At 28.8% G+C, this 22,781-nt stretch overlaps 5 protein-coding genes across 9 annotated transcripts; 4 read left to right on the forward strand and 1 right to left on the reverse strand.

Moving 5' to 3' along the window:
- Nucleotides 1-891: 891 nt before the first annotated feature.
- Nucleotides 892-2,642, forward strand: LOC141525713 (uncharacterized). Its single transcript, XM_074240277.1, has 2 exons — nucleotides 892-1,102; nucleotides 1,346-2,642. The coding sequence occupies exons 1-2, from the start codon at nucleotides 892-894 to the stop codon at nucleotides 1,903-1,905; spliced, it is 771 nt and encodes a 256-aa protein (XP_074096378.1). The 3' UTR covers nucleotides 1,906-2,642.
- Nucleotides 2,643-5,065: 2,423 nt separating this feature from the next.
- Nucleotides 5,066-6,369, reverse strand: LOC141525808 (uncharacterized). Of its 3 annotated transcripts, none has more exons than XM_074240447.1 (4): nucleotides 6,007-6,369; nucleotides 5,415-5,608; nucleotides 5,297-5,334; nucleotides 5,066-5,213 (listed from the first exon to the last, which is right to left on the reverse strand). In XM_074240447.1, the coding sequence occupies exons 1-4, from the start codon at nucleotides 6,034-6,036 to the stop codon at nucleotides 5,191-5,193; spliced, it is 285 nt and encodes a 94-aa protein (XP_074096548.1). In that variant the 5' UTR covers nucleotides 6,037-6,369; the 3' UTR covers nucleotides 5,066-5,190. The 3 variants fall into 3 exon arrangements, with proteins under 3 accessions (XP_074096548.1, XP_074096546.1, XP_074096547.1); XM_074240445.1 differs by having other exon boundaries at nucleotides 5,272-5,334; XM_074240446.1 differs by having other exon boundaries at nucleotides 5,272-5,334; nucleotides 5,415-5,618.
- A 2,348-nt stretch (nucleotides 6,370-8,717) lies between these two features.
- On the forward strand, nucleotides 8,718-12,950 carry LOC141525714 (uncharacterized). The gene is made up of 5 exons (XM_074240278.1): nucleotides 8,718-9,048; nucleotides 9,288-9,872; nucleotides 10,048-10,331; nucleotides 10,400-10,773; nucleotides 12,920-12,950. The coding sequence occupies exons 1-5, from the start codon at nucleotides 9,027-9,029 to the stop codon at nucleotides 12,948-12,950; spliced, it is 1,296 nt and encodes a 431-aa protein (XP_074096379.1). The 5' UTR covers nucleotides 8,718-9,026.
- Nucleotides 12,951-14,397: 1,447 nt separating this feature from the next.
- Nucleotides 14,398-15,854, forward strand: LOC141525832 (uncharacterized). Of its 3 annotated transcripts, none has more exons than XM_074240482.1 (4): nucleotides 14,398-14,585; nucleotides 14,743-15,047; nucleotides 15,114-15,291; nucleotides 15,560-15,854. In XM_074240482.1, the coding sequence occupies exons 2-4, from the start codon at nucleotides 14,748-14,750 to the stop codon at nucleotides 15,679-15,681; spliced, it is 600 nt and encodes a 199-aa protein (XP_074096583.1). In that variant the 5' UTR covers nucleotides 14,398-14,585; nucleotides 14,743-14,747; the 3' UTR covers nucleotides 15,682-15,854. The 3 variants fall into 3 exon arrangements, with proteins under 3 accessions (XP_074096583.1, XP_074096582.1, XP_074096584.1); XM_074240481.1 differs by having other exon boundaries at nucleotides 14,402-14,585; nucleotides 15,557-15,842; XM_074240483.1 differs by having other exon boundaries at nucleotides 14,403-14,585; nucleotides 14,743-15,017; nucleotides 15,557-15,842.
- A 3,810-nt stretch (nucleotides 15,855-19,664) lies between these two features.
- Nucleotides 19,665-20,983, forward strand: LOC141525812 (uncharacterized; the record flags this gene model as incomplete). The annotated part of the gene is made up of 2 exons (XM_074240450.1): nucleotides 19,665-20,686; nucleotides 20,874-20,983. Coding segments are annotated over exons 1-2 (489 nt in total), but the record flags the coding sequence as incomplete, so codon positions are not given.
- Nucleotides 20,984-22,781: the final 1,798 nt, after the last annotated feature.

The following is a 22,781-nucleotide window of genomic DNA, read 5'->3' on the forward strand; positions in this document are numbered from 1 at the left end:
TGCCTTTCGTTTATATCGAGAGATCAATAGCTTCACATTAATATTATTGTAAAAAAAGTTAACGAAAATTTTAGTCATCGTAAGTGAAAGTTTATTTACCTTTCTGTTTTAAAAATTTGCCTACACTCCGAATTTTTTTTAACCTTGCGATGGAGTGAATGTAAAAGACACAACAGTTTTCGAACTATAAACAAATAAATTATCAATTGAAAAAGTAGAATTTCAGAAAAATTGAGATAAGAAAACTTTTATTTTTGTACATGTGCATTTTTTTATTTTAAACTTACTTATATTTTATTGGATTTTTTTTTTCAAAAAAATAAATGAATGACCGCTAAAATTCCAGTTATCTAATATAGAAATTGCTTTATTAATAATTGATTAATTAATATACTAATATAAATATTCTTACCTGTATTAACATTTCTACTCTTGGAGCATTTATATTTAACCTCAAATTTTCCTGCTGACCATTATTAATCATCAACTGTAAATTTTTCTGTTTTTGTTTTGTCGTAAGTTGGTAGAAAGATTTGCGTGGAATCGGGACTCGATTATTCATCGTGAAATGATTTAAGTTTTTATAAAATATTAATTTTGTAAATTAATTACTCAATAACACAGTTATATATTAATATAAACACGATCTGTTCAGCCATGACAACATAAGAAAAATTTGCTGTATGCGCCGGCGCAACACTGCATTATCTACCGAAACATCGATAGCCGATAACTCTCGATATATATTTACCATAAAATATAATATTTGTTAGGCAAATATGGTGTCAATTTTTCTGTAAACAATCGGTGATGACGCTCATCATCTTACGTTTATATTCAGACTTTACATTTGATTACAATATAGATAATTCATAATCAAATTTATTAAAAATGCCTCCCAAAAAACAAACTGGCGAAAATATTGTGTCCAAAAAATCATTCACTTTGATATGGTGGGTTGAAGAAGGAAGCAAAGACATCATCCCAGCATCAAAGTTACCCCGTAAAAACTGTACAATCGGTTCGATAGTAAAGTTGAAGTGGGAAACTTTCGAAACAAAACAAATTGCATTACATGATGCAAAAATCATTGCATTTGACAGTAAGTTATGTTCTTTTTAAATTAATTTTTGTTACTAAATTTGGGTGTTGATATTTCTAACCTGTAAGGTGTCAAATGAATTTTTATGAAATTTGCATCAGATTGTAAATATTTTCTGTAATTATAATTATGTGACATGAAATTTTTAATTAATTAATTTATATTTCCTACTTTTTTTTCTTGAAAAAATTTTTTTTTTTTTTTTAACCAATGCTCATATTAATAATTTGATTTGTTTTTCAGCTAATTACGAGAAGTTGAATAATATATTACTCGATGATAAAGGTAATATTCGTAACTTTAACGATAAATTGTTCATAAATGAAGTACTACAGCTTAAAAGAAAAACTGCAGAAGATAATAAAAATAATAAAAAGTCTAAAGTTCAAAGAATAAATAGTCTTGAAGATGAATTATCAAGTACTCCATCTTTATTTGCAAGCCTTAAGTCGAACATAAAATCATCCAAATTGCCAGTTTTGCAAGTAAGTACTGGTCCACTTGAAACTAACATCGAAGTGATTGGTAATCCTATGATTTTGGATGAGTCTCAATCGTCACGCAGTACTCAAAGTCAAGTGAACTCTTCATCGAACAATCGGGAATTTCAGTTGATTGACTGTTCTAAAGAAAACTATGACGTGTCAACTAAAACTAATGGAACTGCCGTTGAAAAGTATGCTGCAGCAAATACAGTTTTGAATTATATCTCGATCTCGGAACGATCACCACCTCTAGAACCACTAGATTTTTCAAAAGCCAATGATAATGTATTTATCCGAACAAAAACAGTTTCACTGTAAAAAATTGCGCCGTCCACGTTCATAAAACTCATCTCAATAACATCTGCACTTTGCAAAAAAAATAAGACTCGTTACAATAATTTTCATTCTATACAAAAAAAAGTTAAATACAAAAAAATACCAAGAAACCGTCATAATGTTGAAAAAATTGAAAAAAATTTGTTGAAAATTTAAAAATTAAGAAAAAATTTTTTTATCGTACTTGGCGCGCGTCATTGAGTACCCCAAATTTTTTCAGGATACATGAACATCCTTTTAATGTTCTCAGAAAAAACGAGTTCTTTCTGATGAAAAGTGAATAAGAGCGTGGTATTCACGGGTGCAATGGGCTTGACAACACTACAACTTTGTCAAAAACCACTTTCGCGATTTAATTTTTTTTTGTTTTATTCCTGAGGATGTTTGTCAAAACCCTTGTCAAAATTGCGTGTCAAAATAATTCCGTTTCGATACAGTTAATTTTTTTCGACTGTCAGTTCGGTGACTTTTTCTGCGATTTCGGCAGCCATTTATATTATTTTTCATAAAACAGGATTGAAATAACTATAAACAAGCAGAAACTATACATACATGATGGTATAATTACTAACTGTTTTATCATCTGTTAAAATTTTTCTTTAGCTCGACCTACAAAGGGGATAATACTACTCGCGGGAAAATTCAAATAAAAAAAAAGAATAATTTTTCTGACGATTTAAATAATTTGTGTATGACGTGAGCGCTTAAGGCATGCTCATTTGGATTTTCCAAACTTTTTATTCACTTCTAACAATTTTAAACGTTTAAATAGACTATTAGTAACACCAATACTTATTAGTAACTTACTTAACTTAAAATTTAATTAATTTCATTGATGAAAATAAAATAACTGAATAAAAAACAAAAAAAATATTAAACTTTTTATAGAGTATGCTCTAAAGTCTATTTTTTTTGAAGAATTAATTCATCTTTTAATGTTATTTCAACATGTAGTGATTATTGTTTGTTAACTGTGAATATTTAATTTTTTTATTTTATAATTCGCTTACTTTTTTTTACTTAATGTTGTTTAAGTCGATTTTAAAGCCTACACGTACGCACGAATTACATTTAAATTTAATTTTTTTAAAACGTTATTCGTTAATATAACAAGATAAATATCGATCAGTTGTACTTAAATATAACTTTTGTTAACGCTGTCAAAATTATAATAAATTGAAAATAATATTAATAAACTTCATTATTATTAAAAATAGTTATGATTCATAATTTAATTTGAATAAATGTATTAAAAAAACACGTTTAAATTTTTCTAAACATGTTTATATGATATTTCATTTTATAATAGTTTTTGGCCATCTGTATAATAACTGAATGTACTTTTTACAATAAGTTTCATCTGTCGATAACAAAGAAATCGACTTTGAGCTTATGAAATCTGTCCAATCGGAATGTCTTGTCATCAATGTTTCTGGTTAATGAAAACTTAAGCTATCGAACTTTTGGATTATTGAAAATTTGGGTATTTGGTAGTATGGGTAATTGAAATTACTGGTGATCGGAATTTTAGGTAATTGAAAATTTGGGTCATCGGGATTATGAGTAATTGGTAATTCGGGTAATTGGGATATGTCCTATCGGTTACTTTTTCAATTTAAATCAGTCCAATAAACGTCGTCCCATTAATTTCAGTCTCATAATTTTTATTATTAGTGTTATTGTTATTATGACATTATAGTAAGTAAATGACACAATACACCATGCGCATAATTGTAAGACTTTTCACCTAAAGATTACAATTATTTGAAATCCACTTGATTGGATAACACTGCAACCTATCGGCAACGACCACAAAATCATAGAATGGTACACTATCCAATGGGAATAACCTCTGATTATGATTGTTCATGTACAAAAAACCTTTGTTCCAACTTAATAAATTATCTTAGTGATATTTTGTGAAATCATTGACTGTGTCGAAGGAGTGTTACAATTGTTGCTCATAAACTCCTTTTCCACACCAAGTTTCTGGCGATACATCGGAAAAAATTGGGGGTACTCAATGACGCGCGCCAAGTACGTTTGAAAAAATGTTTTCAATTGTTAAATTTGCCACAAAAACTTTGCAATTACTGAAAATCACAGCAGTTGCTTAGTTTTTTTTATTTTATATTTTTTTGTAAAGAGCAAATTTTTCTTTCGTTTTTTCATAAGCAAACTACACCAATTTTTCTTTGAATTTTCACTATTTTCAATGAGTGTTTGTTTTTTAATCAGAGTTTTGTGTACTTGGATTTTTTTATTTCATATTTTTTTGTAAAGATCAGATTTTTTTATTTTTGCAAAAATGAGATTATCATCGTCTCTGTTACAATAGTTGGACGTGTACTTGGCGCGGCATTTTACAGTGAAACTGTTTTTTGTGGGATATCTCTTTTTTTTGTAAAGAATATATTATGTAAAAAATAATTACATTTCATATAAACACTTTAAAATTTTAAATATGTACTCCTTAAGTAATTCATCAAATTTTTTATTCATAAAATTTCTCAAATAATTTAATAACAAAAAACGTTACTACTATAACAATACTTTTACTTTAAATGACGCGTGTGACCAACTAATGCAACATCTTCGTATTATTTTTGATTCTTATTATTATTATTATTATATTATATTGCCACCGAGAGTATGTTCTCATACGGCCGTTGGGTTATTTGTGTTAAGGGAGCTGTGTTGGTTAAGAACTTGCCTTAAACCTAGGCGGCGCTGGAGCGAACTTCAGAGAATCGAAAGATATCAGCATGTGAAAAATCTTTCGACTCGCCGGGATTCGAACCCGCGCCTTGCCACTAGAGTTGTATGAACGGATCAACGCATTGAACCGCTCAGCCAACATCGAGGCGTATATTTTTAATTCTATTTGATTTTTGAAGTTAACATAGACCATGCGTTCCCGTTATTCCTCCCGTTCAAATATTTAGAGTGTAAAAAAGATATCAGGTGGTGTTACGGGCAACTTGAGCGGCAGTTAAAATCAATAATTTAATTAAAGGAAATCATTTTTTTGTTTAGTAATAAATCATGTAATAAGCTCAAATATGCATTTAAAATAAACATTTTTATTCTTGTCCAATATATGATATATTGTTCCAACAGTTGATAAGAAAAATATTAAAACTTTAGATTTATTAATTTCTTTATTGTTTTCTTAAGAATAATCTAAATCCAACTCCATACGAAGAAAGTTATATATTTACTTGAAAACAATGTACTTGTTATTTTGTTTATTGTCCTTTACGGCCTTTAGATATTTTCCTTTCCAGAAACTAAAAAATTTAAACAGTAAAGAAATGACTTCAATTAAAATTAAGAAATACTACATACATAATGTCTCGCAATTTTTGCTTACTACCAGCTCTTTTCCGCTTAAGGTTTTTATTCTTGTACCTGTAACAATGGGAAAACGAATTGTATTCACAATGATAAAAGTATGACAAACTTCAGAAATTTGAAGTAAAATTACTTACTCATTATCATAATTTTTACCCGGATAAGTGTCGCCATATAATATTTGGTATGCTTGACGAGCTTGATTTAGCCGAGACTCAAGATCATTAATACTAACTAATAAACTTTGAGCATGATTCCTTTGGTCAATACCAAAATGTGGAGGATAATCCATTTTATTTTTATCACCATTCATGGTATTTTTATCAGCAATCTAAAACTCACTATAATAACTATAATAACTCACGATAATAACTCGCAATAATTTTATGAACGTATTATATGTAATTTAATATAATGATTATTAAATTTGACTACAATTTCAATGGACAATTTTATAAAGACATGAAAATACCAAATAATTTTTTTATTTAGAAATTTTTAAAATATAACTCGAACATACGTATGAATTTTTCAAATTTTGAATTATCTCCATTTCATTCACAAAATATTAGTTTTGATAAGTATACGTAATCACAAATGCTGTAAAGACTGCAATATTCCATTTATTAAATAACTAAAATATTTACTATGTGCAATGACACTATCAATAACTATTCGAATAAATAAAATTCGAATAAATAAATATACCAATGTTATTTTTTAATTTACCTCTGTCGTATTTTCTAAATCAATTTTCATGCAGCTACCGATATGTAATGAAGTTAAACAGCCCAAACTAGTATGGTATTGTGGACTAGACTGGCCACTGGATTTAATGTATTTTTATGCAAATTGTAGCTGTAAAAGTGACAAATTTGAGTGTCATTAAATTTCATGCTACATTAGTGTGTTTACACATTTTGGTATATACATAGTGAAAGTAACTACAGGTGGCGCTAACAGTACTTAAGGACATTTACAATATAACTACTACAAAGACTGCTACTTGGTTAATTTACCTATACCTAATGTTACTTTACTTTTTTGTTACCATGTTGACAGTCGGAAGAGTAATTACAACAATACGAAATAGTTACTGATTTCTATTCATCACTAGCTGGAATAATATTGTGACCGGATATATTTTTTCATTAATCTTAAAACTTCAATTATACGAAGAATCAAATTATTTCATTACAAATTAAATAGAAATTTCAGAATTTGTGACTAAGGGTATTTATGTGCTGAAAACTTTCCACCTGAACACAACATAATTAGTAAAAAGTCAAAGAAAATATGATTATTCAACAAAAACAATAAATATCATAAAAATATTGAATATATAACTAACCTTTTAAAATAAGTTAATTTTATAATTAAGTTGACAATAATTAAGAAAAGTATTACGCAAGTGTGATAAAAATGCCGCAGTAATAGTTTCAAGTAGATATTAAATAATATTGATACATAAACCTGAAAAAGATTTATTAATTTTGACAGAAAGTGTCAAATAATTACAGAAATTTGTCTATTTTGATCATCAATAATTTCTTACAGACTATGATCACTGCCACCTAGTGGAATAGTTCAATATAATGGTACCGAATAAGAGTTGGGATCGGCAGCCAGTACAGCCAGCTGATTAGATAATAATAATAAGATATATACTTACACAGTAGTGACATCTAGATGCGACTAAAAACATCGGAGAAGTATCCATACTGATCTGATGTAAACATAAATACTTATTAGCATCTTCAAATAACTTAAACACGTATATGTATGGTAGTGACATCTGTATGCGACTAAAGAGCATTGCAAATGTGTATATCCAAATCATTATGTTATTAGCATGATTAATTAAATTTTGTTAATTTGTTAAATCGTTATTTAAAACTTCCGCTAAATTTGATTGAAGTACCACCTATATCTATACACTGCTCGAATAGAATTACTCAGAGAACAACTGACTTTTATAAAGAAAGAAAACCCCAAACAATTTTAGCTCTCTTCGGTATTAACTCTAATTAATAAATAAAACTTAATTAGAAAGTATGATTTAAAATAATACATGTGTGAAAATGTTCGATTGTTAATTCTAGAAATATTATAAATCAAGAAATTTTAACGTTTTTTCAAATTAAAAAAATTTTTAATTCAAAATTTGTACTTTTTCCGCGGATATTAAATGTTCATAAGATTATAATATATATATATATATATATATATATATATATATATATATATATATATATATATATATATATATATATATATATATATATATATATATATATATATATATATTAGGGTGGGTCAAAAAAATCGAATAATTTATTTTTGACTTTATACTCTGAAAAATAGGTTCGTAGACACCTAAAAAAATTCTCTCCAAGTATAAGCTCTTAATTATAACGGGAAGGTCCTCCGCTTTGCGGGTTTCTATTTTTTCGAATAATCAGATAAAAAAATTTATATCTCGCTTCCAACTGCTTGGAAAAATATTCCGTGGCATAGATTTTGTGAGAAATTGAATGCTTTACAAAAAGGTCTCTTATGACTTTTTCAAAAACTCAACCGATTAAAAGATATTCATAGTTGAAGTTTGGCTATTTTAAGGAAAATATTCGTTTTTATTATGAATTTTATAAGTCGATGAAAAAAAATTATTTCGGATTGCGGAACTCATGATTTTGTAGGAAATTTACTGCTCTACAAAAATGGTCTCTTATGATTTTTTGATTAAATGAAGCCGTTACGAGATATTCATCGTCAAACATTAACGAATATCAATATTTCCAGTTTTTGATCAATAATTCGATAAATTTTAATTTAAACTATGAGTTTCAGTAAAATTTACATAAATTTAAATTTCTATCATAAAAGTCACTCCTACAGGAGTTATTTGTTCAAAAATTCACTAAGAAGTTTTTGTTCTAATGATATTTTTTGTAAGCTTTATTTGTAATAATTTAAAATGTCAATTGCATTGGCATTTCATATTATTACGGTTGTTTATTATGTAGTTTAGTATGTATTTTCAAATTTTATTCTACCAATTATACATAAATTTTTTTGTGAGAGAGGCTTTTTGTTCTGAATTACATTACTTCTTCTGTTGGTACTCTAACGCTAGCGTCACCTATGTTGTTTTTCTTAACTATCTTCGTTATCTACTTTTTTATCAGTACATTTTCAGTGCTCCAAAAACTCATCATTTCGTATACATGATAATAACAATTTTTTCGAAATAAGTCATTTTCTCATTATATAAATTCATTTATTATCAATAATTCTACAATGAATAAAGAAATACGTTTAATCGGTATACCTGTGCAAAAACTCACTGACCGTAAGTTACCAAAAGTGAAAGAGGTTATGAGAGTGTTTTTCTATCAACTTAAAGTTTTAAAGTTTTCAATCAAACAAAGTGCAAAAATTCAGCTGACAAGGTTATTGAATTGTGGAAAATAAATCAGATCCCTACGAGTGAAGCTCCTAATGTAGTCAAAAAAATTCTCCGTTTTCATAGTGAGTGGTTGAAATTACAAAAAGATTTTAATAAGAAAAGTGATAAGGTAAAGGAAAAGGAGTTTCAGACTGATCTTGAACAATTATTCGACATTGTAAGTAAAAATTTCCTAAAAGGGGTGGATGATAACATTAGGAAGTTGTATTTGGATCAAAAATTCTGTACACACAAAGAGATTCTTTCGAATATTGTACCTGCGTCAAACTCAACTACAGATATGATGGAAATCGATGAAAGCAGTAAGTATCTGAGATAAATAATTGTTATAAATTCAGGTAGGAGTGTAAAACTTCCTTTATATTTATTATAAACAATGAGAATATCATTTTTCTACTTTACTTGCATTATAAATATCAGTATTCCTACGTATGACATTTGACTCGACGGTTTCTGGTACTCATGTTTAATTGCTTCTCATCATAATGAATAAGTGTTGGAAATTTTGTCTGTTTAATTTAAAAATGAACTCTTATTACAGACTTGAATCAGCCGTCTACCAGTCATGGGATTGTTTTAAGTGAAAAATCAGAATCATTCTCGACGCATACATTAAGTGGAACTACAAATTCTGGATCTGATTTGGAGTATGAACCCCCAATTCCGACAAAACGAGCAAAAATAAATGTCTTAACTCCTGAAGTCGTTTCTGCACTTGACAGAGCTAATGTCAGCAGTAGAAACGCGATGTTCATTATTGCTCCGGTTTTATCAGCTGTTGGTATAAAAATTGAAGATACAACGCTCAGCTATAGGTCCATGCAACGAGCTCGTATGGTTCAAAGAAAAGACATTGCTCAAGGATTAAAAGACAATTTTAAAACACACGATAAATACGTAGTGCATTGGGATGGTAAAATGCTAAATGATCTAATTGAATCCAAATCTGTGGAACGACTACCGGTTCTTTTAACTGCGTATGGTACTGAACAATTACTTGGAGTTCCAATAATGAATTCTGGGACGGCAGTTAATCAAACATCCGCCATTTTATCAACATTGAGTGAATGGGGTATTATTAAGTATGTCAAGGCGATGTGTTTTGACACTACGGCTGTTAATACAGGTAATCAATCAATTACAAAAAATATTTTATTGTTGTCATTCTAGTTTAATTTCTATTTCTTACTGAATTTTACTATCAAAATGTATTAATCGTTTACTCGTTTGGATTTGAAATATAACCATTGATTTTTCTTAAATACTAAATTTAACGATAGTCATTTATTATTGTTCTACAGGAATTCACAACGGTACATGTAAGGAAATTGAAAAGATTTTGGGAAGAGAGTTGATCTGGTTATCATGTCGTCATCACATTTTTGAGATCGTATTAAGGGGCGCATTTGAAGTATTTTGGCCTGTGTCATCTGGGCCAAATGTACAGATGTTTGGAAGGTTTAAAAAATTTTGGGATGATATAGATATAACTAATTATAAATCTGGTGTTGAAGATGCTGTTGTTGCTGATATCATTTCGAATAAAAAAGATGAAATCTCTAGTTTTATTACGAAATCTTTACAGGTATGATTTAACTGTGATTTAAATTATAAAAATTTCGTTATTTTTGACAAATTTTTTATTTTTGATAGTTACTACAACCCCGAGATGATTATAAAGAATTATTGGAATTATCATTGATTTTCCTTGGAGAAATGCCTCAAGAAAAGATTTCTTTCAAACGTCCTGGTGCTGTTCATCATGCTAGATGGATGGCTAAGGCCATTTATAGTTTGAAAATGTATCTATTCAGAGATGAATTCAAACTCTCTCAGAAAGAATTGCATGGTCTTCGTCATTTCTGTATTTTTATAGTCACATTGTATTTAAAAGCTTGGTTTTCATCAACTTCTGCAACAACTGCTGCTTATCATGACTTGCAGTTTATGAAAAATTTATTGGAGTACAAATATATCAATCCTTTGATTTCTTCAGCTACGTGTGAAAAAATGATTTCGCACTTATGGTATTTGAGCGATGAACTTGCCATTTTATCACTGTTTGACGATGGCGTTCCATTAGAAGTAAAAAAGTATTGTTGAAGCTGTTAATACTCGTGAAGGTACAGATTCTAAAGCTAAAAAATTTGTAATTGCTAAAAAGATTTGAATTCATTGGCGCAGAGAACTCTGAGTGACTTTGTGTCTAAAAAGTCATTAAATCTTTTCAAAATCTTCGATCTACCGTATGACTTTCTTGATGTCGATGTTGAATTATGGCCTACTAATGAGAGTTATCTCGAAAATAAAGAATACTTTCAACAACTAAAAGTTGTCAATGATTCAGCAGAGCGAGCTGTTGCATTAGTCAGTGAATATAATCAATGCTTGACAAAAAATGAAGAACAATTCCAGTACTTATTGCAAGTTGTCAAAGAACATCAAAAACATTCCCAAATTGTAATAAAAGAAATTATTTATAGTAATAGCGTACTGTTATGTTAAAAATATAGACAATTATATTGCAATTGATAATTCAATAAAAAATTTATCTATAAAAAAGTTAAATACTGGTTGTTTCTCACTTGATTCAATACTTTTCATATTAAATTTGACAAAGAAATATGTCATTCACTTTAAATTAAACTAATCATTGGCTATATGTCGAAAAAAATGCTCTAATTTCTTGTTTTAATGCAATCAAACAAGCTCAAGACTGAAAACAATATTAAAAAATTGTTTATAACATTTCTTTATCGATCGAAACTCAAATTTATGTAAATTTTCCTGAAACTCATAGTTTAAATTAAATTTTATCGAATTATTGATCAAAAACTGGAAATATTGATATTCGTTAATGTTTGACGATGAATATCTCGTAACGGCTTCATTTAATCAAAAAATCATAAGAGACCATTTTTGTAGAGCAGTAAATTTCCTACAAAATCATGAGTTCCGCAATCCGAAATAATTTTTTTTCATCGACTTATAAAATTCATAATAAAAACGAATATTTTCCTTAAAATAGCCAAACTTCAACTATGAATATCTTTTAATCGGTTGAGTTTTTGAAAAAGTCATAAGAGACCTTTTTGTAAAGCATTCAATTTCTCACAAAATCTATGCCACGGAATATTTTTCCAAGCAGTTGGAAGCGAGATATAAATTTTTTTATCTGATTATTCGAAAAAATAGAAACCCGCAAAGCGGAGGACCTTCCCGTTATAATTAAGAGCTTATACTTGGAGAGAATTCTTTTTAGGTGTCTACGAACCTATTTTTCAGAGTATAAAGTCAAAAATAAATTATTCGATTTTTTTGACCCACCCTAATATATATATATATATATATATATATATATATATATATATATATATATATATATATATATAAATTAAAATTTCATTTTTCTTACAGTATCGAGTAATATTAATGAAATTTTATATAAATAAGCCACATATACTCTTTGGTTCGCATTGCTAAACTAAATTATCAATTTGAAGCTTTCCATTCCGTAGAAATTTGAAAAACATTTTAACAATTTTTGTAATCAAGAACATTGTAAATTCAAATTTAATACTTCAATGCTCAATAATTTGATGACAATAATAATAATAATGATGATAAATATTATTATTACTATTATTTTTATCATTAATTTATTGTTACCACAATAATTATTATCAGTATTATCTTCGTTGATATTGTTAGTATTGTCATTATTATTATTATTATCATTATTTGTATTATTATCTATTTTTATTATCATATTTTTGTTTATGAATAACACAATTCGTATAAATCATAATTAACATTTGTTTTGAAAAGAATATCGTCGTTTAAAATTTCCGCTCAATTCGACTGAAACGCCACCTACATCTGTACACCGCTCGAACAGAATCACTTAGACTTTAATTACCTGACTTTCACGAAGAAAGTAAAACTAAACAATTTGAGCTCTTTAAGTAATGGCTCTAGTCAATAAATAAATTCTAATCAGAAGAGAATATATCATTCAAAAAAGTACATATGTAAAATTGTTCGATAGTTCATTCTAGAGATTTTATATTAAAAAAGAAACTTTAACATTTTTATAATTAAAAAAACTGTTGATTAAAATTTTGTATTTTTCCCGCGGAAATTAAAAGATCAGAATTAAATTAATTATTGCAGGTATTGCTATACTCATAATATGAAGGGTTGATTGTTGCTCAATTTTAAAGCTCAATTACGAATGAAAAAACGAATTTGTTTTTCTCATAGTACCAAATAGCAAAAAAAAAACTAAATATGAATTAGCTCCATACTCTTAGGTTTTGATTGATCAATTAAATCAATTGAAAACTTTACATTTTATATCAATATTAAAAAATTTCTAACATTTTTTTCCATTATAATTATGTTTATTATTATCTTATGACTAGTATCATCGTTATTGATCTCAGTATTGTCGTTATTATTATTTATTGTCATTATCATGTCGTTATTAATAAATAGCAGATTGCATGGAACTCATAATTAATCTTAAAATCATAATTAATAGATAGATACATTGGAATTGTATATATTTCCATGCTCATGATATACTTTACCAATCACATTATGGATAGTTTGCAACACAGATTTGATAGATTTTTCTACTAAATTAAAAATAGTATTTGTCTACACTCAATTTCAGAAAAACAACTTTTCATATGAGTTCTTTTAGGCTTTACTTCCAACACAGAATCAAAAAATTCTATATTTGACATATTTGAATTCGAATTACGCGCTCGATTAATAAACGTGACTTCTGGAGAAAAAAACTTACTGACTACTCAGAATAAAATCGATAATTATAGCGCGGGGCATTAACGCCCAGGCTAATGTTTTCATAAGTACAGTGGAAACTGTATAAAGTTACGCAGGTTGTCTTTCTTTTCATTACAAAATTTTTTCTTAGTATACTAACTACTTATGGGTGCTAAAGTTTTAGAACCTACGTAAAGTAAGTATAGTTAGTAGATAAAGTTAAGTGCTACCAACTTCGAAATAACAAAATTCGCCCTAAATTTGTAAAATCTCTCGTAGAATCGAAAACAGGCGCAGGCAAAAATTTTCATATTTGAAATATATTAAATAATTGTTCATACCCAATAGTTTTTTATAATATGTGTAAAATCCGTAGATAGAAACTTAATAGAAATAGTGAAAGTGTCAGGTGTCTTGGCAATAATAATGAAATATAGACCCAAATATGTAAGAAGGTTATAATGACATAAGATAAGAGAATAGAGACACGTTGTCTCACGCCATATGTTGGACGTGTACTTGGCGCGAGACACTAACGTGTCTCCGGATTACAATTTTTTTTGGAAAAAGTTTAAATCAAAAATAAATATGTTTTTTTTTTTATTGATTTTTCATTAACAGTTAAAATAATTTTTAAAGCAATAATAATAAATCTATTGGAAAACGAGTTTTAATTAATAATTAAATAATTAGTAAAAATTATTAATTGATACAAGTATAATAAATAACTTAATTCTTAACTAATGATTTAAATAACCTCAATTGAAAGTTGCATTTCCATTTGATAATTAAAAAGCTTGTCATTTAATTTAATATATCAATTGATTTAAATCTTGATTTTTTGTTATCTGAAAATTTTTAGCTATTGACATTGATTATTTTAAAAGATAACTGAGATAATTGCGAATTAATAAAAAAAATGATTTATTTTTCGCAAGTCTGATTTACATTGAATTTTTTTTTACAGAAGAGAAACTAGATGATGATGAAGTGGAAGCAGCTGATGAGTTAGCACCTATTATTGAAGCTCATGAAGTGTTTGATTTCGGTAAATTCAAATCTCATAAAATTAATTTTTTTATGAGAATTATTTCAAAGGATTTATATTTTTTATTTATTTAATAATTATTAAATAATTATAATTACCAATAACAAATATTAAAAATTTATTTAATAATTATTTTCAATTTATATTTTTTGTATAGATTCTATGAAAGAATATATCAAAAAGAAAATTGACGATCAGACTACAACATTGCACCGTTATCTTACGAATGAAAAAAAAAGCCTTCAGTATGATATAAAGAAATATTTTGAGGAAATAAAAAATACTCTTGTCGCCAATACTTCTTCAAGACCTCCGGAAAGTCTTTCCACGGCCACTTCAAGCCTAGATGTATCACTTCCTTTGAAGACACTGGAAGAATTTCAAGAATTCGATGAGGAATTAAAAAATATCGAGTCAAAAAAAAAAGTGTTGGTATTTGTATTTATTGTAAGTGTTGGTAAGGTAAGTGTTTGAATTTATATTCTGAGGGCTCTTACTATTTGCTTTACTTATATTTTATATTTCTAGATTGTATTGTTTCGGGTTAACGTTTACGGGGAAACTACTGTTAAGGGCTGCATTAATAAGATGGCGTCTGCTATTTTAACCAAGAATATTGAAAAATTTTACTCTGGTACAGGAAAAATTGTAAAAGGTGTCGGCAAATTAAATTTTAGTAACACCGAAACTTTCAAATGCATGAAAGGTATTGAGAAAATCTTTTTATTTTAATTTTATTTGAATGGTTTAGAGTTAAAAGAGTGTTTGTTACAGAAAAATTTTTTTCTTTTAGAGAACATTTTTTTAGCTTAAAATTTATTTTAAAGTTTGATTTTCGTTTTGCATATGTCATGAAAAAAATTACTTCTTACTTTTCACTTGATGCTTTTACTCTTTTAATTCTAACCCGTCAATTATTAAATATTTGTCATAAATAAAATTTTGATTATAATTTATTTTGCATATTCCAGAAGTTGTGAGTGAAAAATTTGGAAACTCCGAAGAATGTAAAAACTTCGCGGGGAAAGTTGGCCGATGGCTTTCAGGTTGCGGGGACCGAGAGAACGGGAGGAAACAACGATCTCTATCGGTTTAATAATAAAAATACGGTAACTACCTGTAAAAATTTCCATGATTTATAAAGCAAATAAATCTACCTATTAATAATAATTCAATTGGTTTTGAATAATTTTTTGTAATTAATCCATTGCTGGTTGTCAATAACGGCCCAGTAACTTTTGTTTCAGTCGGCCGGCAGTTAGTTGTCATCAATGGGTGGATGATTCTCGCCATACTCAGGCCATTGCTGGTTGCCATTAATGGCCCAGTAACTTTTGTTTCAGTCGGCCGGCAATTGGTTGCCATCAATGGGTTGATGATTCTCGCCATACTCGGGCCATTTCTGGTTGCCATTAACGGCCCAGTAACTTTTACGATTGTTGGCTGATAGTCAGTTGCCATTAATAGGCCAATAACTTTTTCTGGAATTGGCCGATAGTCAGTCGCCAGTATCGGCCCGAGGTTATCATCCAGCTGCTAACCGTTCATGGGCCGTTAATGGTTGCCATTGCTCGCCCATTAACGAGCATCTCGGGCGCAGCAATGGGCCATTAAAGGCCCTGTTTCCAAACTTCGTATGGGTAGAGCATACCTGCGCACTTCGCGCTCGAGGCATGCAATAAAAAAAAATAATAATAATAATAATAATAATAATAATAATAATAATAAATATTATTGTTATATAGAGTAAGGTTTAAACAGACCGCGCAATGAATAAAAATATCGCGCATGCGCAGTAAGAACCTTTTTGAAAATCACATATGTGTGTGCAGTTATAGTAAAAAAAAATTCAAAAAATTATAAAAGAAAATTCGATCAAAAAAACGTTTTCTCGTAATTGAACAAAGAATATTTATTAAAGATTGAAAAAAAAAATCCCGTAGATATTATTATATTAAGAGCCACGTCTGTTTAAAATTTTAAAACTATTTTTTTAAGAACAAACAACGAACAAACGATAAATTTGCCGGGTCTATTACGAACAAATGCAGAACAAATAATTTAACAAAAAAGAGTTTAAAAATGTATTCATTTCTACTAACTTAAAGAGCTCTCTGCTGTATTATTACTTAAAAAACCAAACTCAGCCCCCGAAAGATTTAGTGCATAATGACGTCATCCAATGTGAAATGATTAACTGTCAGTCACATTTTTTTAATAATGACATAATGACAACAGGTGCCGCGGTCAACAGATTATGACATTTTTTTCTCAGTGACGCCTTTGTTATTATTATTATTTCTTGTCATTTAATATATCGGCGGATTGCAGTAACATGTAAGTACTTTTTATTTACGTAATTAATCTTAATAATATAATTTAAATATTTTTACTAACAATATAGTCATAAAAAAATATATAAATTGGTTCCATATATCAAATAATTAAATTTTAATAGTGGAACTTATTCCTATTTGTTTCCGATTACTTTACATTACGGTTAGGTTTTTATTTTCAATTATTATGTTTACGTAAAATTATTGAGTTTCTCAAATTTCATTTACGTTATAAATAGAATAACAATGTGTGATTTTCCTTTTATTACAGCTTAATATCCAAACAATGGCCAGTGACAGAGGTAAATAAGCAAAAAAAAAAAAAAAAAAAGTAAAATGATGAAAAACACATATTAATTTAATTAAAATTCTTTATTTCAGAAGAATTCAATCGAAATCTCGAGGAGGCGAGAGAAGCAGCGTAGCGTGCTGCTGACCACTATTATTTATTGGTCCAACAGATGAACGGTCAACGTTCATCTCTCGGACGAATAAATATCAATCAGCAGCAACTGGTGCCGGAAATGCAGCTGATTCGGCTACCACCGCCGCCACCACCAGCTGGAGAACACCAGCCGCAACAACAACAACAACAGCAGCTGCTACTGTTGCCGGAAATGCCGCAACAGCCGCCTCAAACTACTCGTATGTTTTTTTATTAAGAATTCGCATTGAATATTATTAAATTAAATTTTTCAATTTAAACATATATAATAATTAATTTTTATTTTTACAGCCCGCCATCTTTCAGCTGGAAAACAGCGAGAAATGAAGCATGGGGGAGGCAGGAAAGGGCGTGGCTGGGCAAATCGGCGGGGACAAGGGCGTGGTCAGGGTCGACCGTACCCCAGGGGGCGGGGAAACCGTCCCGTTATTAATTATAATTATTCTTGAAGATAATTATATTTATTAATATAATAATTATTAATAATAATTATATTTTTGCCCTCCGGGCGAAAAGTGGCAACTTTCATCCCGCTGCGCTAAACAAAGTTGTGCCGCTTTCGGGTTTCGTCGGACAAAATTAGTATATTACACCCCTTGGGAAGGAAACTAAGAAAAGCCTCAGATCACATGTAATTGTTGGCCGAGGCGAAGCCGAGGTCAACAAACATGTGATCTGAGGTTTTATTTTTTACTTCCTAAGGGCTTTATACTATTTTTTTGTCCAACGAAGGCGGAAAGTGGCAATTTGGTTTACCGCAGTGGGACGAAAGTTGCCACTTTCCGCCAGGAGGGCAAAAAAATAGTATACAGCCCTTAAGAAGTAAAAAAGTAAACCTCAGATCACATATTTGTTGATCTCGGCTCCGCCTCGGCCAACAACACATGTGTTCTGAGGTTTTCCTTATTTTTCTTACCAAGGAGTGTAATATACTATTATAAATATAATTATTATTGATGATAATTATATAATAGATTTAATTATCACTTCTACTATTATAATAATAATAATAATTATTATTATTATTATTATTATTATCATTATTATCATTATCATTATTATTATCATTATTATTATTAATATAACTATCATTTGTATTATTATTAGGGTGATTAAAAAAAAAAGAATATTTTTTTTTTCGTTTGGTACTCTGAAAAATAGGTTCCTAGACACCTCTAAGAAAGCCTCTCCAAGCATGAGTTCTTAATTGTAACGGGAAGGTCCTCCTTCTTACAGTTTTCTATTTTTTCTTATTATCAGATAGAAAAATTTATATCTCGCTTCCAACTACTTGAAAAAATATCTTGTTCCTCAGATTTTGTAGGAAATTGAATGCTCTACAAAAAAGGTCTCTTACGATTTTTTCGTAAACCCAACCGTTTAAAAGATATTAACGGTTAAAGTTTGATTATTTTTGGGAAAATTTTTTATTTCTTATGAATTTTATAACTCAATGAAAAAAAATCATTATGAATGATGAAACTCATAGTTTTGTAGAAAATTTACTGCTCTATAAAAATGGTCTCTTATGATTTTTCGATCAAGTTGAGCGTTTACGAGATATTCATCGTCAAACATCAATGCATATCAATTTTTCTAGTTTTTGATCAATAATTCGAAAAATTTCAATTTATTCTGTGAGTTTCAAGGAAATTTAGACAAATTTGAGTTTTTATTATAAAAGCAACTCCTATAGATGTTTTCTGTTCAAAAATTCATTTGAAAGTTTTTATTCTAATAATATTTTTTTAATTTTATCTTTAATAATTTAAAATCTTAATCGCGTTGTCATTTATTATTATGAAATTTGTTCAGTGCGTATTTTTAAATTGTTTTTCACAAAATATACATAAAATTTTCGTTCGAGGGGATTTTTGTTTTGAATTCCATTTCTTCTTCTGTTTGTCTTCTGAAACTAACGCCATCTATGTTTTTACTCTCAACTATCTTCAGTATCTACCCATTTAATACCGTATTTTCAGTGTTCCTAAAACTGATCATCTTGAATACGTAATAAAATAATTCATTTTAAATAAGTCTTATAATCATCACATAAATTTATTTATCATCAATTAACCTACAATGAATAAAGAAATACGTTTTATCGGAATACCTCTACAAAGAATTTCGGAACGTAAGTTACCAAAAGTGAAAGAGGTTATGCGTGTGTTTTTCTACCAACTTAAAATTTTAAAGTATTCAATCAAACAAAGTGCTAAAAATTTAGTTGACCAAGTTATTGAACTGTGGAGAAAAAATCAGATTCCAACTAGTGGAGCTCCTAATGCAGTCAAAAATTTCTTCGCTATCACAGTCAATGGTTAAAATTACAAAAAAATTTCGATAAAAAGAATTCAGCGCAAAACCAAAAGGAAATGAAATTTCAGACTGATCTTGAACAATTATTCGACATTGTGAGCGAAAAATCCTTAAAAGTGCTTGATGATAATATTAGAAAGTTGTATTTGGATCAAAAATTCGGTACCCATAAAGAGATTCTTTCTAATAATGTACCTGTATCAAACTTAACCACAACTATGATGGGAATAGATGAGAGTAGTAAGTATCTGAGATATTTAATTATTATAAAGTCAGGTAGTAGTGTAACTTTTCATAGATGACTAGATGACATTTGACTAGACAATTTTTGGAGTCCTTTCTTAATTATTTGTCATCAAAATGAATAAATTCTATACATTTTCTTCGTTTAATTTATAAAACAGATCTTATTCCAGACTTAGATCAACCGTCTACCAGTCATGCGATTGTTCCAAGTGAAAAATCAGAGTCGTTCTCTACGTATACATTAAGTGGAGTTACAAATTTTGGATCTGATTCAGAGTATGAACCTCCAATTCCGACAAAACGAGCAAAACTTGATGTCTTAACTCCTGAAGTCATTTTTGGACTCGACCGAGCTAATGTCAGCAGTAGAAATGCGATGTTTATTATTGCTCCGGTTTTACTAGCAGTAGGTATTAAAATTGAAGATACAACGCTCAGTTATAGTTCAATTCAACGAGCTCGTATCCTTCAAAGAGAAGACATTGCTAAAGGACTTAATGACAACTTTAAGACACACGATAAATACGTTGTGCATTGGGACGGAAAAATGCTGAATGACCTTGTTGGATCAAAATCTGTGGAACGGCTACCAGTTATTTTAACTGCATTTGGTACCGAACAATTACTTGGGGTTCCAAAAATGAATTCTGGGACGGCAGACAATCAAACATCAGCCATTTTATCGACATTGAGTGAATGGGGTATTACTAATTATGTTAAGGCGATGTGTTTTGACACGACGGCAGTTAATACAGGTAACTTATCAATGATAATTTAATCTAAAAAATATTTAATTATTAACGTTCTAGTTTAATTTTTATTGCTTACTGAATTTCACTTTTGAAATTATTGAGAATTATTTACTCATTTGGATTTTAAATATAATCTACAATTTGTTGAAAATATTAAATTTAACGATAGTTATCTATTTTCTTTATACAGGAATTCATAACGGTACATGTAAGGCAATTGAAAAGACTTTGGGAAGAGAGTTAATCCGGTTACCATGTCGTTACCACATTTTTGAGATCATATTGAGAAGTGCATTTGAAGTATATTGGCCTGTGTCATCTGGGCCAAACGTACCAATGTTCGGAAGATTTAAAAAATCATGGGATGAAATAAATAAAACTAATTATAAATCTGGAATTGAAGATACTGTTGTTGCTGATATCATTTTGGATAAAAAAATGAAATATCTAGTTTAATTGCACAATCCTTACAGGTATGATTTAACTGCGATTTTAAGAAAAAAATTTTCTTGTTTCTGACAAATTTTTAATTGTTTTTGATAGTTACTACAACCCCGAGATGACTATAAAGAATTGTTGGAATTGTCGTTGATTTTCCTTGGAGAAATGCCTCAAGAAGAAATTTTTTCAAACGTCCTGGTGCAATTCATCATGCTAGGTGGATGGCGAAGGCAATTTACAGTTTAAAAATGTTTCTATTCAGAAATGAATTTAAACTTTCTAATAAAGAATTGGACGGTCTTCGGCAAATTTGTATATTTATAGTTACACTGTATTTAAAAGCTTGGTTTTCATCAACTTCTGCAACAACTGCTGCTAATCATGACTTGCAGTTTTTGAAAAATTTATTCGAGTACAAAAATATCAATTCATTGATTTCTTCAGCAACTTGTGAAAAAATGATTTTGCATTTATGGTATTTAAGTGATGAACTTGCCATTTTATCATTATTTGACGATACCGTTTCATTGGAAGTAAAAAAATATTGTTGGAGCTGTTAATACTCGTAACGGTACAGATTCTAAAGCTAAAAAATTTATAATTGATAAAAACGATTTGAATTCATTAACGCAAAAAGTCTGAGTGACTTTGTTTCTAAAAAGTCTTTAAATCTCTTTAAAATCTTTGATTTACCATATGACTTCCTTGATAAAGATATTGAATCGTGGCCTACTAATGACAGTTACATTGAAAATAAAGAATACTTTAACCAATTGAAAGTTGTTAATGATTCAGCAGAACGAGCTGTTGCATTAGTTAGTGAGTATAATCAATGCTTGACAAAAAATGAAGAGCAATTCCAATACTTATTGCAAATTATCAAAGAACATCGAAAAAACTACCCAAACTGCAATAGAGGAAATTATTTACAGTAAAATGTTGAAAATATTGAAAATTATATGGCAGTTGATAATTAAATAAATAAATTCTTCGATAAAAAAGTGAAACACACTAAATTGAATTATATATTTAAAAAAATGCACTAATTTTTTGTTTTAATGTAATCAAACATGTCCAAGACTAAAAAACTAATTAAAAAAATAGTTCATAACATATTTCTATTCATAGAAACTCAAATTTGTCTAAATTTCCTTGAAACTCACAGAATAAATTGGAATTTTTCGAATTATTGATCAAAAACTAGAAAAATTGATATGCATTGATGTTTGACGATGAATATCTCGTAAACGCTCAACTTGATCGAAAAATCATAAGAAACCATTTTTATAGAGCAGTAAATTTCCTACAAAACTATGAGTTTCATCATTCATAATGATTTTTTTTCATTGAGTTATAAAATTCATAAGAAATAAAAAATTTTCCCAAAAATAATCAAACTTTAACCGTTAATATCTTTTAAACGGTTGGGTTTACGAAAAAATCGTAAGAGACCTTTTTTGTAGAGCATTCAATTTCCTACAAAATCTGAGGAACAAGATATTTTTTCAAGTAGTTGGAAGCGAGATATAAATTTTTCTATCTGATAATAAGAAAAAATAGAAAACTGTAAGAAGGAGGACCTTCCCGTTACAATTAAGAACTCATGCTTGGAGAGGCTTTCTTAGAGGTGTCTAGGAACCTATTTTTCAGAGTACCA

This window comes from Cotesia typhae, unplaced genomic scaffold (assembly GCF_013202065.1).
Source record: "Cotesia typhae breed Kobodo isofemale line unplaced genomic scaffold, CoteBio_Ctyphae contig_27, whole genome shotgun sequence".
NCBI lineage: Eukaryota > Metazoa > Arthropoda > Insecta > Hymenoptera > Braconidae > Cotesia > Cotesia typhae.